The sequence below is a fragment of the Notothenia rossii genome, assembly GCF_949606895.1.
Source record: "Notothenia rossii genome assembly, contig: SUPER_1_unloc_1, whole genome shotgun sequence".
Taxonomy (NCBI): Eukaryota; Metazoa; Chordata; class Actinopteri; order Perciformes; family Nototheniidae; genus Notothenia; species Notothenia rossii.
In genome coordinates this window covers 101985-120074 of record NW_027640362.1, presented here as the reverse complement: position 1 = coordinate 120074, position 18090 = coordinate 101985, and the positions used below count along the sequence as shown (strand labels likewise).

The 18090-nt window shown below is 46.4% G+C and overlaps 1 protein-coding gene across 3 annotated transcripts in view; it reads right to left on the bottom strand.

Annotated features, from left to right (window-relative positions):
* Window positions 1-534: 534 nt before the first annotated feature.
* LOC307025485 (calmodulin-regulated spectrin-associated protein 3-like) overlaps window positions 535-18090 on the bottom strand; it is a 24394-nt gene continuing 6838 nt past the window's right edge. Inside the window, exons 2-19 of one of the 3 annotated variants that reach the window (XM_079694873.1) lie at window positions 15875-16149; window positions 14653-14793; window positions 14338-14418; window positions 14074-14109; window positions 12244-12291; window positions 10933-11071; window positions 10238-10377; window positions 8850-8943; window positions 8719-8770; window positions 8257-8318; window positions 8087-8117; window positions 5128-7456; window positions 4421-4542; window positions 3827-4083; window positions 3583-3670; window positions 3018-3115; window positions 2812-2930; window positions 535-1776 (exon numbers count right to left, since the gene is read on the bottom strand). In XM_079694873.1, coding sequence (XP_079550999.1) covers window positions 1426-1776; window positions 2812-2930; window positions 3018-3115; window positions 3583-3670; window positions 3827-4083; window positions 4421-4542; window positions 5128-7456; window positions 8087-8117; window positions 8257-8318; window positions 8719-8770; window positions 8850-8943; window positions 10238-10377; window positions 10933-11071; window positions 12244-12291; window positions 14074-14109; window positions 14338-14418; window positions 14653-14793; window positions 15875-16149 — 4463 coding nt within the window. In that variant the 3' untranslated portion in view covers window positions 535-1425. The remainder of the gene's footprint in view (window positions 1777-2811; window positions 2931-3017; window positions 3116-3582; window positions 3671-3826; window positions 4084-4420; window positions 4543-5127; window positions 7457-8086; window positions 8118-8256; window positions 8319-8718; window positions 8771-8849; window positions 8944-10237; window positions 10378-10932; window positions 11072-12243; window positions 12292-14073; window positions 14110-14337; window positions 14419-14652; window positions 14794-15874; window positions 16150-18090) is intronic. The other 2 variants (XM_079694874.1, XM_079694875.1) reach the window with 2 other exon arrangements.

Below are 18090 nucleotides of genomic sequence, written 5' to 3'. Positions count from 1 at the left end.
GGTCATGTGATCGGTACCATCGGGGTCATGTGATCGGTACCATCGAGGTCATGTGATCAGTACCATCGAGGTCATGTGATCAGTACCATCGAGGTCATGTGATCAGTACCATCGGGGTCATGTGATCAGTACCATCGGGGTCATGTGATCAGTACCATCGGGGTCATGTGATCGGTACCATCGGGGTCATGTGATCAGTACCATCGGGGTCATGTGATCGGTACCATCGAGGTCATGTCATCGGTACCATCGGGGTCATGTGATCGGTACCATCGGGGTGCTGCTTCTTGTGCGACCTCTCAAACATCACAAACAGTCCTCTGCACTCTGTTTTGAGTGTTGCTTTAATTTAACAACAGAAAGTGTGCTGTGGACATTTCATACACACGAACACACGGGGCGTAGAAATGATGTTTACAGTGTTTTGTGTTTCTGGGATTCTCCAGCTGATCCTGTGAGGGCGATGTTTGGCTCAATGTGTGAACACATCAGAAGTTTCCTGGAGCAGATTATTCGACAGACTTCATCAAAAACTCCCCCCATGGTCAGTCAGAACAGAAGAGCATCAGGGCCACACGTTTTCCTGACATCACAAATGTTGACGTTTGTCCCAAAATTCAGATTTCTTTTTTCGTGAATCGTGACATAAAACCTTTTTCTCCGAATTTTGACTTTTTTCTCCGAATTTTGTTTCGAGAACTTGAATTTTTTTCTCTCAAAATTCAGATTTATTTCCTCAGAATTCTGACTTTTTTCTCCGACCTAAACATTTAATTGGCTATTAGTCAGACCTCAACATCTTTTCACCTGTGGCCCTGATCCTCTCCTGTCAATACATTTCTTAATAATACTGTGAATAACATTTCAAAAATCATCATTAGGTCTAGAATCATATCGCCGTTGCACAAATATTTAAAATAATCAGAACTAGTCCCCCCCCCAGATGGTGCAGCCGTGTCACATGACGTCTCACCTGCATATAAACCACATATCTAGAAGCTTGGTGCACGTGTCTCTCCTGGAGGGGACGGCCTCCTTGTCGGCCCTTCGACTTCCTGCGCCTCCTGCTGCCGGACATCATTTTTGAGTATTGAGAAAAAAGTGAGAATTTTGACTTTTTTCTCAATTGTTTTTTATTTTTCACCGATTTTTGTTCCAAAATTCGGATCATCTTTTTAGGATTTTGACAAAGCACATTTTAGATTCTTTTTTCTCTGAATTAGAATTTAGATTTTCTTAACTGTCTGACTTTTTGCTCAGACCTGAAAATGTTTGAAAGATGATCAATCCATATTAGATCCAGAATCATATCGGAGTTGCTCAACTATTTAAATAATCACGTCTAGTCGTTATCCCCAGATGGCGCAGTCCTGTCGCATAACGTCTCGTCTTCCTATAAATTGGAAACATTTTTCTCCGAGCGTCTCACTTGGAGGTGACGGCCTTCTTGTTGACAATGGGCCTGCGACTTCCTGCTCCTCCTCCTGCTCCTCCTGCTCCTCCTGCTCCTCCTCCTGCCTGCCACAGGCTGCCAGGGATGGTGAAGGCGTCCACGCTCATGCCCATGGTCTTGGAGGGGATGGCGCTGAACTGCTTCCTGTCCGAGCTGTATTTGTAGATGTGCTCCACCTGTGCTGAGCTGACGGAGCGCGGGCCGACTCCAGTCAGACGAACCAGATCCTGAGAGTCCGGGTTCAGGGTGTAAACGCCCCGAAACTGACAGCTGGAGTCCCTGAAGAGGATCAGGAAGTGGTGGGCGGGACTCTTCTCCATCTCCTGAGGGCGGAGCAACAACATCGTTATACCTTTATCTGCCTTTAGTGTTTCATCTTTAATTGGTGTGCAATATGCATTTTGTTTTCCACACACAAATATAAGACCCTAACTCCCTCCCTGTGCATAAGACATAGAGATACATAACAACAGTCCCAGACTTTATTTAGCGACCCAAGTGAAGATAGTCTACCCAGAAAGCAACCTGTTCCTCAAAGACTGAATAACCACTCCAGAGATCTGAGTATCAAACAGAGCGTCAGACGCAGAGACAGCTCGGTTTCTACAGAGCTACGACGTCACGTTGTTGTTTACGTCCGCGGAGACATCTTGTTTACGTCCGCGGAGACATCTTGTTTAGGTCCGCGGAGACGTCTTGTTTACGTCCGCGGAGACATCTTGTTTACGTCCGCGGAGACATCTTGTTTACGTCCGCGGAGACGTCTTGTTTACGTCCGCGGAGACGTCTTGTTTACGTCCGCGGAGACATCTTGTTTACGTCCGCGGAGACATCTTGTTTACGTCCACGGAGACATCTTGTTTACGTCCGCGGAGACATCTTGTTTACGTCAGCGGAGACATCTTGTTTACGTCCGCGGAGACATCTTGTTTAGGTCCGCGGAGACATCTTGTTTACGTCCGCGGATACATCTTATTTACGTCCGCGGATACATCTTGTTTACGTCCGCGGAGACAACTTGTTTACGTCCGCGGAGACATCTTGTTTACGTCCGCGGAGACATCTTGTTTACGTCAGCGGAGACATCTTGTTTACGTCCGCGGAGACATCTTGTTTACGTCCGCGGAGACATCTTGTTTACGTCCGCGGAGACATCTTGTTTACGTCAGCGGAGACATCTTGTTTACGGGCGACATGTTGATATATCTTATAAACAAGGTCAGAGACACGGTACCACAGAAGCCCCTGGTGTTTATGAGTACACTTTGAAACGACTGAAGGGAAACCTCTTTAACGCACGTTGGAAATCACATTAAGGTTTAAATATTGCGTGTCTCTCTGAGAGTGAAATGCCGTACCTCCACGATCTTGTTCTTCTGCGTCTCGTTGACCTTCCCTGCGAGGCAGCAGCGCGACAGGGCGTTGTGGATGATGAACTTGTTGGACTTGAAGCTCGGCTCTTTGAACAGTTTGGGACCTGAGACACAAACACAGGCTCCAACCTGAGTACTAACACAAGTACTTTGACAATACATATACTCAATAACAGGTATTAGTACTGCACCTGTGTACTCCGGGGCCGCTGAGGTCTCACCGTCTTTGTCTCCGTTCTGATTCACCAGTTTACTCGGAGTCACACAAACTAAGGGCGAGTCAGGACGACTGGGGGAGGACAAGCAAATCATTTCTGCTTTATATAAACGCAGAGCTAACAATCCAACTACCTTTAACCTGGGACCGTTAACATAGCATCATGCTAATGTTAGCACAGGGCATAGCATGCATACATATCTATAATAATAATGATCATGCAAAGGGACTTCTTTCTTAATTGCAATTTGAAAAAACATCATTTAAATTCTTCATAGACACTCCGAGAAAGAATTGTATTTACATTTAGAAAAGTGTTGTGATATGGTGACATAGCATAGCATTAGTATTAGATCATTCATCATCCATGCTATCCACTCAGGTAGACACAATGGTAATACGGGAGCTTTGTATGAATATCAATCCATTCGATGTTAGGAGAGATATTCCACTTGAGCTCTAAAGACACTCCCATCCCTTAGGCTGTGCTGCGGTGAAGTCAATAGGAGTAAAGTATATAAATCTCTGCAGCAGTTTACCTTGGGGCTTTCTTGGGGGGGGTTCTGTTCCCGGGCTCGTCCGTCAGGTTGAGGGAGGGGTTGGAGTGGACTTTGGTCAACTTAGCGCCTGGAGAAACAGACATAATAAGAAATGAAAACCTGGCTGAGTGGAAAACTTGATTCTGATTGGTCGCTCAATTGTTTTTGAGGACGGAAAGGCCCTAATCATCTTTTTGGGTTTCCCCTTTCCGGAACGACATTCATAAAACGATGGTTTCAGTACCCGTGGTTCCCTTGGCCGGACTCAGAGACAGCTTGGTCTCCTCGCGGGTCATACTGCGGGGACGGGACCTGGTCTTCTTCCCGGAGGACCGGCCATGACTGCTCAGCTTCTCCTGGAGCATTTTGTCAAAGTTGTCCATGATCTTGAGCTGATGCCGCCGATCGTACTCCAGTCTCGTGAAGTTCCCCCGCCTGAAAGGTGTATCTGGAGGAGTGGGGGAGGGGGAGGTGTGGCCTGCCGGGGGGGTGGAGGAGGGTCTGAAACAAAGAGCAGTGGGGTTACTTTTACATAAGACTACGAAACACCTGAACGTTTTAAAGAACATCCATAAACATTCATCTGTTTGTATTTAGCAGATGATCTATCTAATATATCAATCCATTTATAAAGACTCTATTATTTATATTCTATTTTGTTAACGTGCACATCTCAAAACATTCTCTTGCTCTAGTTGATCTGTTTGATTGGTTCTATGTATATTCATGTTGCTCTGTTGGAGGAGGACTCCAGTTCATATCACTGTAGCTGCTGAGCTCATGATGATCAGGCCTTGAACCACCGCACCACATTCATCTACAACGAGGAAGGTGTTACCTGTTCTCCCTCTCCTGCTCGTTCTCCTGCCTCCTCTTCCTCAGCTCCTCCGCTCTCCTCTGCTGTTTCTCCAGAAGCAGAGCTCTGCGCTGGGCCATCTCCTCCTCACTGTGCACATCTCCCTGCAAGCACACAACCAGCATCATAAACACACACACACAAAACCGAGATGTGTTGGGCCTGACGAACCTCAGTGGACACAGAAGGGGGAAGACATTTATAAAGCAATAATGGGAATGCTGAATGAAAGAGGGAGCAGCTGCCTTTACTCATAACTGCTCTTAGGTCGCATTCAGACCTAATAGTCCGCTCTCAGCTGCGCACCAGACCACAGTTTGTTCCATTGTTTCATTTCTCAGAAGGTTCGGTTTGCGTTCACACGGCAAAACTCAAACGGACTATAAACTTTACACAAGTCATGTGCTCGGAAATGCTGTTCATCCATTGGTCAGACATTGTGTTTGGACTTTTAAGATTTGTATTTGAGTACCCCTGCCTTAAACCCTAGCTACATGAGTTCATGCCTTCATTCCAACATCCCCTCATCGCTACATGAACTCATTCCTACATCTCCTCATTTATCCCCTTCCTCCCTCCGTCCCTACATCCCTTGATACCTTTAGCCCTTCGTTCTTCCTTCATCCCTTGATCCCTTCACCCCTGCTGTAATTAAATCTTCACCTCTATGTTGTTTTGCCATCACTCACCTGAAAGAAGAATCCGATCCCTCCTCTCGGCCCGGGCTCATTCTGCTCAATACTTTCTTCCAAAGTTTCCGTCGGTTCTGCTTCAGTTTCAGCTTCCTGTTCGGGCAAACGACCACCTCCTGCTGCTGCTGCCAGGTCCAGCTGCTGTTCTACGGGGTCCAGAGGTTCAGCAGCGAGTCCTCCAGCAGGTTCCACCCCAGACTCCGTGTGGTCGCTCATAGAATCAGAAGAAAACTCCTGCCCTTCATCGGTCGGCACGTCGCTGCCCCCCTCCGGCCCCCCGAGAGAGGACGCCTCAATCATGCTGCACCTTTTCCCTGCGCCGCCTAAAGCAGCAGATAGAGACAAGGACTCGCTCTCAAACGAGCACTCGGAGGGCGCTCCGGAGCTGCTTCTACCTGTCTGTCGGTCGTGTCGAGGTAAGACCGGCAGCCCTCCCACATCCTCCATGTCTTCCAGCTCGATGCTGAACTGAGTCGGGGTCTCACTGGAGGCCGTGTCCGAGGTGTTTCCGTCGTGTTGCGGCTGCTGGACCCCCTGCAGAGAGTCTTCAGGCATCCGAGGCCCGCCGATTCGGAAGGAAGAGGACGACTGATCCTGATACTTGCTGGGGGATACCCGCCTCAAATGGGGGAGGGTGTCCACGTTATGTGTCGGTGCCAAGGCCCGGTTGTATGTGGGAAACTTTAGTTCGGAGGGTCTTGGGTGAGGCGGATTTTGGGCACGAGGGTGGTGCTTCGGGCTGCGGTGAGACGATGAGGACTGGATCTTTGTGCGGGGAGTCGGGCAGGAGGACGACATGATAGTGTTTGGGGAGGCGGAGAGGGGAAGAAGGTGAGAGCGCCGGGACGGGGAGTCGGCAGCACCGGGATCAGGGATCACCCAGGCCTTGCTGATGCTCCTCGAAGAAGACTTGGTTGGGGTTCTCGGAGGTGTCTTTGTCGGGGTGTGAGGGGGGGTTTTGGCGGTACTTCTAGGTGTAGATTTGGACGCGGGTCTGGATGTGTTCGTGGGTCTTTGGTTGCTCATGAGCTGCTGCTGCTGTTCTGTGAGTTTCTGCATGTCCTTCTGTAGAGACTGCAGAGCTTCACTCAGTTTCTGCACCACCTCGTTGCACTCCACGAAAGCAGCTTCTCCGACCTTCTCTGGAACCTTCTGACTCTCGATGGAGAACGTGACCTGCTTCTCTAACCGAGGAGGGTTGGATGCAGACGGCTTCTCTTTCTCCTTCTCTTCCCTCTCCTCATCCTGTTTCAGTTGCGCCTCCATACAAGTGAGGCTCTCCTCCAGGGTGAGACTAGCCTCCTCGGCCCCCGCCCCTCCCCCCTCTCCTTGCTCTCTTTTCAGTTGCAAAAAGGCCGTTTTCCCGAGCCTCTGCCTGTGCTTGGCGAAGATGGCTTCGATGCGTCTTTTTTGAGCTTCGATGCTTTTGCGTTTTTCCTCCAGACGAGCGCCTAACTCCCAGGCCTCAGAGCCCGGTTCAGGGCCTCTGGAGCCGGGGCTGTCCTGGTGTCCCGGTGCCCCTGCTGGGGTGGAGGGTGTGTGTGGAGTCCCTGGTGTTGTTGGAGCAGAGGCTGACTCCTCTCCAGCAGCAGCAGGCTGTCTTCTTCTGTGGTCCCGGCGCTCTGCAAAGCTTGTCATGTGTGGACTGTTGCTGCTGTTTCCCTGCCGCCCGCCGCCTGGTCGCATGTTCCCCGGGGCGTTTCTGGGCGTGTCATCCGACGCTTCAGAGGAGTCAACGCTGCCATCTCGCAGAACAGAGTCGTCATCACGGGACATATCGGAGCTCCGTCCTGACCTCTCCTTCCTCTCTCCTCTTCCTCGCCTTTCATTGCCTCCCGCTTCCCCACCAACCGGCCGATGGAGGACTCCGGAGCGACAGGGAGCGGAGCTGCTGAGCTGATCCTCCTCGGGGGAGTGCAGGAAGAAACCAGCCGGGGCTCCTTCAGGACGTAACCTTGGCTCAGGTCTCGATCCCAACACTCCTTTTCCACTTTTCTCTGGTGTCCTTCCCTTCTTGGGGGTCTGCACCACCTGCAGGGCCTCCTCGATGGTGGGCAGTTCTCCCAGGGGCGTGGTGTGGGCGTAAGGGCCCCAGGACGAGCGCTGCGATGGGGCTGAAGCGCTGACCAGGTGGCTCAGTTCCTCTGGAGGACCGTACGGGACACAAGGCTTCCCCGGCACAGAGGTGGTCATCGCTGGGATGCCGGTGGAGAGGCTGTCGTTGCTGACAGAGCGAAAGACAGCATCTATGGGGTTTCCCATCACAATGTCTACGTCACTGTCCAGCCCGAACGGGATGCTGAACGTCACGGCGGACAGAGGACGACTGCAAGGACGAACGGATGGGTTGTGAAAACAAGAAAGGCAGAGACAATGAAAGCCAAAGTAAGAATTAAAGAAATTAAGATCAAATATGAATGTACAACATTCACTGTACAAACTGCATGGAGACCTAAAGTAGGGCTGGGCGATATATTAATACCGTATTAAGGTAGTATGAGACTAGATCTGTTCTTACATATTGGATTTCTTAACATCGCATTCAAGTCAGTTTCTGATCTTTTATTGCAAATGTTTATGTTTCTATGAATAAGTATTTATTTTATACTTATATGTTGCAACTGTCACTAAACCTAACCCCCCGCTGGGATCAATAAAGTATTTTGATGGAGGGATTGGTTGATTTATTGATTGATCGAGTGATTGATTGGTTGATTGATTGATTGATTGATTGATTGATTGATTGATTGATTGATTGACTGATTGGTTGATTGGTTGGTTGATTGATTGTCTTCCTATGTTTCTACCAATAATTAGCTTTCACTCCCTTCATCATTAAACTACGGATAATCCAAATTATTATTATTTCATCCTAATTTTGAGGTATTTGATCAGAATTATTGTGATATTTGATTTTTTCTCCATACCGCCCAGCCTTACTTTGAAGAATAACTACCTGATTTGTTTCTTTGTCCAACTTTTATTTTCTGGAAAGACACAAAAAGAAAAGATCTCAAGTTAAAAAAGTCTATTAAAGAATGTGTTGCTTACATTAATGATAGAGATGAACTAAGAACATTGTCCGAGGTCTTGAGAACTTCTACTCCACTACTAGGTATGTATTACCTGGTGACACTGGGGAGCTGATGGGTACAAAGGGTTGTTTGAAGATGAAGGCAGGAGAACCACTGAAACAGAGAAACACAGTAAAGTTATGTTTATTTACAACTCTCCACAAGAGTCCGCTGGTCTGGAGGTCAACGGTTGTCTGAATGTGTTTTTGGTCCAACACTGAAACACGTCATCACTTTATTCCAGAGAGCCTGTAACCTTTGCGGCAGATTTCCATCAGACTGTATGCCGTCTCTTTAATTCAATTCAGTTTGAAGCCACCCATAGTTTATAAAATAATGAAAACGAGACACTGAACCTGAAACTAGTTCCCCTTCATTTCTCAAGTTCTTTAGATTTGTATTTGGTTTGGGCTAAATGAATACTGCAGTAGTAAAGGTCAGGATTGATTTAGGATCTACATCCCATCAGAGAGCGCTCCTGCCTGGTTTAGGGTGTGTTGGTGGGATGGTCTACCTGTTTCTGTTCCCGCCCATAGGACTGGTGCAGTCCAGTAACCCGGAGACATCTGAAAGACAGAAACTGCAGTTTTAGGGACGGTGATATTTATGGTTGGAGAAATAGAAGTGTTTTAGCGCCACACAGACCTGTGAGGTCGATGGGTGTCACCGGCTGCACAAACTCAGGCTTCTTCACCTCGAACCAGTCGAGCAGCTCAGCTATGAAGCTCATGATGTTCAGCTGAGGAACAGGAGACACCAGGTGGAGGTGTTACAAAGGACACACACAAAAAAACATGACTGTGGGCTCGTTACAAAGAGAGTCGCAAAAAGATTAGATAAGATTTCAAACGAGTTGCTACGGATACGCGATAAAAAAACATAGTGACACGTCAACAGTTTTGCATGCCTTCCTTTCATATTGCTTCCCACACACTGTACTAATGCATCTGCAGTATACAAGTATATCAGTGTGCAGTATATTCGGGTTACAGTATATTAAACAGTATATTAATATCAGTTTGCCGTGTATTAAAGGTCACCTAATCTAAATTCACTTCTTCATGTGTCTTCCACATCAACATGTGTCCCCTCTGTGTTCAGAGACTCTTTCAGGAACAAAGACCCTCTCTTCTTTTCCTGATCCATCTGTATAAAAACCTGTCTGAAAATCAGCAGATCAGAATTTGGTCTTTTTGTGATGTCATTATGTTTCTGTGGGTTGTGTAACCATTAGCCAATCACCACCTTATCACCTGAATCTCCTCCTAGAGCAGTGGTTCCCAACCGGGGGTACGGGGACCCCGAGGGGTATTTGAGAGGCTTGCGTAGAAAGATTAGGGATTGCAATATATTTTCACACAGGACCTTTTTTCAAATCAATTTTCATAAGCCTGGTGTCCCGCCCCAGAACTATCAAAGCTCATGAAAGACAAGCGTGTCATTAAAAGCTCTAGTCTTAACAAAAGTTGTTGAAACCGCTAGAAGTGAGTCGTATATTAAATATATATATATATTAAATAAATATAATAATTTTCACTGACAATAAGTATCAATGTCAAGTTTAAATGTGTTTGTATTAAGGGTGAGTTATGCAAGTGATTTTCATCTCAGGAGCAGTTGGGTTGAACATTATTACAAGGGGTTTAAATACAAGAAAGAATGTTGGCACATCCTCACAGATGAGTGAGGGGGCTCTTATAGAATGGAGACCAGCTCAAGGGGTACACGAGACAAAAAAGGTTGGTAACCGCTGTCCTAGAGCACCATTGTGTTTTTTGAAACCAATCATCTCTCAGAGGGGCGTGGCCAGCAGCAGCTCATTAGCATTTAAAGCTACAGACACAGAATCAGCACTTTTTGAACAGGGCTGAAACAGAGGGGATTATGGGTAATGCTGCAATGATCTGTTTGGTGTTTCAGCCAATCAGAGAGGCTCTGGATATATCTGAGCCCTGTGATATATTGATGAAGAAGAGGATAATAGGGGACCAGGTAACAGTATATTAATGCAGTTGGAGAGTGTTGATGCGTACGTGCAGGGTGGGGGGGGCGTAGAGCAGGTCCTCCACAGCCAGGGGGCAGCAGCTCTGCAGACTGCTCTCACTGAACTCCCTGATTAGCTGCAGGTTGTAGAGACTGTCGGCCAGCGACATGGTGTCCTTCAAACACACATCTGGAGACACAACAAACACACATTAATATGCATTTAGTGTTCTTCAAAAACTTTACTGAGTTATTTGTAGAGATCAGAAAATTAAACGTGAAATACTTTGAAAATTAAAGTTTGGTAAAAAGAACAGCAGAAGAAGACGAAACCTCTTACAGACATCAGCTAAAGATACATATTTAATCGTGTGATGTGCACGTTCATGCATGTGTGTGTGTGTGTGTGTGTGTGTGTGTGTGTGTGTGTGTGTGTCTTTGTGTGGTTGTGTGTGTGTGTGTGTGTGTGTGTGTGTGTGTGTGTGTGTGTGTGTGTCATGTGTGTGTGTGTGTGTGTGTGTGTGTGTGTGTGTGTGTGTGTGTGTGTGTGTGTGTGTGTGTGTGTGTGTGTGTGTGTGTGTGTGTGTGTGTGTGTGTGTGTGTGTGTGTGTGTGTGTGTGTGTGTGTGTGTCTGTGTGTGTGTGTGTGTGTGTGTGTGTGTGTGTGTGTGTGTGTGTGTGTGTGTGTGTGTGTGTGTGTGTGTGTGTGTGTGTGTGTGTGTGTGTGTGTGTGTGTGTGTGTGTACCCTCTAGAGGCAGCAGCTGGGGGCAGTAGTAGTGCAGCGCTGCAGCGATGGCGCAGCCGTTGGACAGGTCTTTGACTCCGGTCACTACCGGGAAGGTGGGCGTCAGCTTGGACTGAACCCGGTCCTTCCTGTAGCGGATCTGAGGGGGAGAAGAGGGGGAGGGGGGAGACAGAGGAGGGTGAGAGGAGGGAGAGTTGCCAGGAAACAGAAACAACAAATGGACAAGTGAGGGGAAGACAGGGGGATGATAAGAAATGAAAATAAAGATTAAACCATCGAGTCTGAACTATGACGGCAGCCAAACTCCAGGAAAACTGCAGATAAAAGAAAACCCACAGAAACAAAGCGCAAGACCAGTGATGCTACTATAAACACACACACACACACACACACACACACACACACACACACACACACACACACACACACACACACACACACACACCAGAAGGTGCAGTGCAAAGGTGTCAAACAGAAAATGAAGTGAGGTTAAGGTGATGAGGGCCTCGGCCCTCCGGAGTCCATGCAGCAGAGCTCTGATCACGTCAGAAATCAGAAAATAAACAGAGACGTTTATCCAAAGGAAACGAACACTGTGTCACTGAGACAGAAACACACTGCAGGATTACACAGCCAATCAGAGGAGGACCATCTCACTGGGAAGACTCGATGCTTCATCACTGCATTTATGTCCAAAGTGTTGACAATTATCAAATTAAATCTTTATATTTATCAATTAATGAAGTTGACTAAAGATACTATCTACCCATACAGCAAGCTAGCTAGTGGATGTTAGCTATCTAGCTAGCTATTTCATTGTGATTAATGATCATTTTAAAAATCATTAATCACAATTAATTCGTTTATTTCAATGTTTTTAATGCAAAAAATATGAACATTTTTAATAATGGCCAAATCGTGACTAATTACTAATATTTTAATTTTTTTCACTCATTGAATATAAAACAACATGTACACTTTAAGCAGTTTATATTGCCAATGTTTAAAGGTTAACAACCTGAAAAGTATTCTAAATCTCAAGTCCATAGCTGTTAGACTTGGAAAGGAATTACATGTTCTAAATTCAGGCTGCCTTTACTCCTCCTGAGACTCGGCTGTGTAACGCTCTTTAAAGCAGAGAAGTACAATGTGGATAAGTTCTTTTAATATCTAATAAACTATCCAGCCTCGGGGTTGGACGAGAGATTAGTGAGCCGCTCAGTCATTGGTTGACGGCGGGGGTACAGGCGTGGCGATTGGTCAATCACACGTGGGGGGGAGTGGGGTAAAGAGCGAGGGGTTATACGTTACCACTGGAGGCTTATTCCCCGACTCCTTCAAACAAAAAGCGATAGCATGCTGGACGGCAGATAGAGGGAGATAAATGAGAGGGGGCATCATCTGGAGACCACAAAGGGACGGCTAAGAGGGGAGAGGGGGAGGAACTGGGGGGTTTAAAGGTGCAATGTGTAAGAACATGACTTCACGTCACCACCGCTAAGCTAAAGGAGGCTAATGTTGGGCTATAAAGGAACTACAGCACGGTGACATGACTTCACGTCACCACCGCTAAGCTAAAGGAGGCTAATGTTGGGCTATAAAGGAACTACAGCACGGTCACATGACTTCACGTCACCACCGCTAAGCTAAAGGAGGCTAATGTTGGGCTATAAAGGAACTACAGCACGGTCACATGACTTCACGTCACCACCGCTAAGCTAAAGGAGGCAAATGTTGGGCTATAAAGGAACTACAGCACGGTCACATGACTTCACGTCACCACCGCTAAGCTAAAGGTGGCTAATGTTGGGCTATAAAGGAACTACAGCACGGTCACATGACTTCACATCACCACCGCTAAGCTAAAGGTGGCTAATGTTGGGCTATAAAGAAACTACAGCACGGTCACATGACTTCACGTCACCACCGCTAAGCTAAAGGAGGCTAATGTTGGGCTATAAAGGAACTACAGCACGGTCACATGACTTCACGTCACCACCGCTGAGCTAAAGGTGGCTAATGTTGGGCTATAAAGGAACTACAGCACGGTCACATGACTTCACGTCACCACCGCTAAGCTAAAGGAGGCTAATGTTGGGCTATAAAGGAACTACAGCACCGTCACATGACTTCAGGTCACCACCGATAAGCTAAAGGAGGCTAATGTTGGGCTATAAAGGAACTACAGCACGGTCACATGACTTCAAGTCACCACCGCTAAGCTAAAGGAGGCTAATGTTGGGCTATAAAGGAACTACAGCACGGTCACATGACTTCAAGTCACCACCGATAAGCTAAAGGAGGCTAATGTTGGGCTATAAAGGAACTACAGCACGGTCACATGACTTCACGTCACCACCGCTAAGCTAAAGGAGGCTAATGTTGGGCTATAAAGGAACTACAGCACCGTCACATGACTTCAGGTCACCACCGATAAGCTAAAGGAGGCTAATGTTGGGCTATAAAGGAACTACAGCACGGTCACATGACTTCAAGTCACCACCGCTAAGCTAATGGAGGCTAATGTTGGGCTATAAAGGAACTACAGCACGGTCACATGACTTCACGTCACCACCGATAAGCTAAAGGAGGCTAATGTTGACGTTTAGTCGTCTTATAATGCTGAGTCATGTCAGAGAGACTCATCCCTGTAGCTGAAGTTTACAAGATGGCAGAGCAGTTTTGTATTTTTTGTTTGTGTCTCAGAGTTTCCGCAGTTCATTTGAGTTTTAGGTACCACACATTGCATCTTTAATAATCAGCTGGGGATAAATGTCACCTCCCTCCCTTCCTTCCCCCCTGGCTCTGATACTCAGGGCAGATTGAGATTAAACTGATGACTGGATGTAAAAACTTCATGAACAACCCCCAGCATTAACATGATAAACAGTTGAGAAAAAGGTCAGCAGATATTGAACACACTGAGGTGACGTTCACACGGCAAGTCTTCTTGCATAATTCAGATTTATAACTCAGATCTGTTTTTGTTTTTTAAACGTGACGAGTCCAGTGTGGACCCTCTGAACTAAGTCACATACATAAATTATAATTGAGCCACTTCCTGCCTGCAGTGTGAACGCAGCCTGAAGGCAGCACTTTAAATAATGGATGTGTTTGACTCAGAGAGGAAGAGACACTTACGGGGACAAGTTTCCAGTACCAACGGTTGGATTGACACTGCCCGAGAGCAAGGCATTAGTCGGGGGGGGGGGGGGGGGGGGGGGAGAAGCATTGTTGATGTTAGAAGCAACAAACACACAGAATGAAAGACGGCTGCAAAACATGGTGTGTGTGTGTGTGTGTGTGTGTGTGTGTGTGTGTGTGTGTGTGTGTGTGTGTGTGTGTGTGTGTGTGTGTGTGTGTGTGTGTGTGTGTGTGTGTGTGTGTGTGTGTGTGTGTGTTTACCGAGTCCTGAGCAGTCTGCAGGTCTGTGCATGTCTTGCTGGGCTCTTCTTCTTCTGTGGTTTCTCTCAACTTCTGGTTCAGCTATGAGAAGATAAAAGACATCATTATAGTAAATAAATAAATATATTCACTTTATGTTTTTTGTTTTCTTGGCTGAAAATAACATGTTTATGAGTGTCAAAGATGATAAACATAATATTAAAGTGAAAAACCAGCAAGAAATCACGATGGAAAGAAAAAGTATAACTATTTTTCATAACCGTTGAAAAAACAAGAAAGACAAAATGAGATATGGTTTATGAGCGTGCGTCGCACCCTGTTGACCCAGAACAGCAGGGCATTCTCCCACGGAGCGCCGGCGCCCGTTAGCTCCGCCTCCGCCGCCATCTTCACCCGACCCACCGCCTCGTTAGCAGCCAATGACATCAGGCCGTCAATCAGAGCTAGATGGGCCTTCTGCACCAATCACAGCAGGAGCACACATTGACACATCAGTACATCGTGATCAATCAGTACGGTAACAATGGGCTATAAAGGAACTACAGCACGGTCACATGACTTCACCTCACCACCGCTAAGCTAAAGGAGGCTAATGTTGGGCTATAAAGGAACTACAGCACGGTCACATGACTTCACCTCACCACCGCTAAGCTAAAGGAGGCTAATGTTGGGCTATAAAGGAACTACAGCACGGTCACATGACTTCACGTCACCACCGCTAAGCTAAAGGCGGCTAATGTTGGACTATAAAGGAACTACAGCACGGTCACATGACTTCACGTCACCACCGCTAAGCTAAAGGCGGCTAATGTTGGGCTATAAAGGAACTACAGCACGGTCACATGACTTCACGTCACCACCGCTAAGCTAAAGGCGGCTAATGTTGGACTATAAAGGAACTACAGCACGGTCACATGACTTCACGTCACCACCGCTAAGCTAAAGGCGGCTAATGTTGGGCTATAAAGGAACTACAGCACGGTCACATGACTTCACGTCACCACCGCTAAGCTAAAGGAGGCTAATGTTGGGATATAAAGGAACTACAGCACGGTCACATGACTTCACGTCACCACCGCTAACCTAAAGGAGGCTAATGTTGGGCTATAAAGGAACTACAGCACGGTCACATGACTTCACGTCACCACCGCTAAGCTAAAGGAGGCTAATGTTGGGCTATAAAGGAACTACAGCACGGTCACATGACTTCACGTCACCACCGCTAAGCTAAAGGAGGCTAATGTTGGGCTATAAAGGAACTACAGCACGGTCACATGACTTCACGTCACCACCGCTAAGCTAAAGGAGGCTAATGTTGGGCTATAAAGGAACTACAGCACCGTCACATGACTTCACCACCGCTAAGCTAAAGGTGGCTAATGTTGGGCTATAAAGGAACTACAGCACGGTCACATGACTTCACGTCACCACCTCTAAGCTAAAGGTGGCTAATGTTGGGCTATAAAGGAACTACAGCACGGTCACATGACTTCACTATTGGAAACAATAAGACAGAATAAACAGTAAAATGAATCACCGTTTTGATGGGCACGGCGCTGAGGTCAACCTCTGTGACGTCTACATCCTGGACCTTTGGACCGAAGCCTTTCTTAACGAGCAGCTGCAGCAGGGCGCCGTTATCCGCCTGCCCCTGCCCCGCGGGCTGGGAGACCCCGTGCTCCGCCTGCTGCAGCGCCCGGGCCCGGCAGTAGATCTCAGGAGAGACCAGCAGCTGGACCAGCGCCGGCTTCAGGTGTTGCTGCAGGTACTGGTCCCGGTAACACGGCTCCCGATACTCCACCGGAACATTCTCTGGGGAAAAGCAAAGGGAAACGAGAATATTATTAAAGATATAATGCAAGATGATTTAATTAACAATTAACACATCTTCCGACGCAAACTGAAAACTCATCTCTTTAGACTCCACTTCGAGCGATAAAATTACTAACAAAGCACTTATATACTAATAAAGGGCTGGCTTTCTAAATGCCAGTTGAGTAGCACTTGAAATGTTTGGCTCTATGAAACCTGATGTACTTATATGATTCTGTTTTCTTAAAGGTTGTATCTTCCTGGTCGAATGCACTTATTGTAAGTCGCTTTGGATAAAAGCGTCAGCTAAATGCAATGTAATAATAATAATAATAAAAGTAATAGTAACAACACGATTCAAAATGATGTGGAAATATACTCGAGATTCAAAACGATTCGATCCGATATGAGAACATAAGAAAGGATACACACAGTGGCGGCCGGCCCATAGGGGCGCTAGGGGCGCCGCCCCATCTCTTCCCACATACAAAAAAAAATATTAAAAAAAATATTAAATTAAAAAAAGTATATTTACAAAAATATACATTTAAAAATATATATATTTTATATTTTTTATTTTTAATGAACAAGGTAAATATCATACAATTGGTATCAGTAAAATGTATAATCTACAATAAAATCTTGTTTAAAATTGTGTTACGATGTCTAAAGTTACTGATAAGTCACATGTTTCCTGCCTGGCCTTGCCCTTGGCATTAGTTTATCATTACGGGGCGCTGCCCCCGAGCCAAACAGCAGCAACCAGCACGTTGCAAAAGTCTCAATAGTAAACTGTGCCGCCGAAACATAATTTCAGCAAATCAGCGCCGTCAAATATTTTGGTCAAGAGGGCGCTCACGTTGGCGCCCACGTTGCTTACGTGCGTTGACGTGAGTTGTTTTTTAGACTCGTGAGGAACTGCGGTAGTATCTATAGTAACGCAGTGTAGGCGGAGCCGTGACGTCATCTTCGATGAGCTCCCCAGAAAAACAACACAGCTGTTAGCTCTTAGCACTCAGAGCTCACAGCTCTTCATATCTGTTCAGAAACTAGACAAAAGTTAAACAAGTCCAAACCACAGACTGTCTGTGTCATGGAGAATACAGTCTCTGGTTTATTTATGTCTGTATAGGCCGTTGTTGTGAGTGTGGACGGTCGGAGCATTTACAACGTTAGCCTAGCCAAATCTCCATTAGAAAACACGCATTTTAAAAGGTTTTTCGCCTGCCGTCTGTCTGCAGACTTGTCAAAGCCTTAATTCATGGTTTTTACTATCTGGTATCAGTATGTTGTTACTTCGGCATCATTTTGAAACCTGTATTACAATTAAATCACGGTCAAACATGTTCATCTTGTTGTAGTTGTAGCCCCCTTGACAGCGATTCTCTCTCTAGTTTAGCATACTCAGCCCGACTCAGTCTGGTTGTTCCTGGCCCTAGAACCACGATTTTATGGGGCCATTACATCACCAGAAGTCCCAATTTAAGGGGTCCTCTCTCCCAAAAAAAAATGTTTTACTCACTATATCAACAGCCCCACCAAAAATATTTTCCACCACTGGATACACAACAATACTATACTATACCACACAATGAGATACTACCACACAATGAGATACAATGCTATACCACACATTCTATAACACATAGGTTTGAGCAAGCTCTCTGATTGGTCAATAGGCGTGTTTGATTCCACGATCAAACAACGATCAAATAGAACGTGCCTAATCAGAAAGTATCCAGTGGCCTTCACACGCCACGAGCCTACCGAAGCTACTTCCATGAGCCTACATTGTGTGGTTTCCATAGCGACGTTTAGCGACACACAGCCGTTACACTGTTATATGTTGTCTCTCGTTTGAAATCGGTAGCTACAAAATGTCAGATTTTAAAGTTAATTTTGATTTGTTGGGTGGCCTCAGTATTGATGAATGGTCGGACA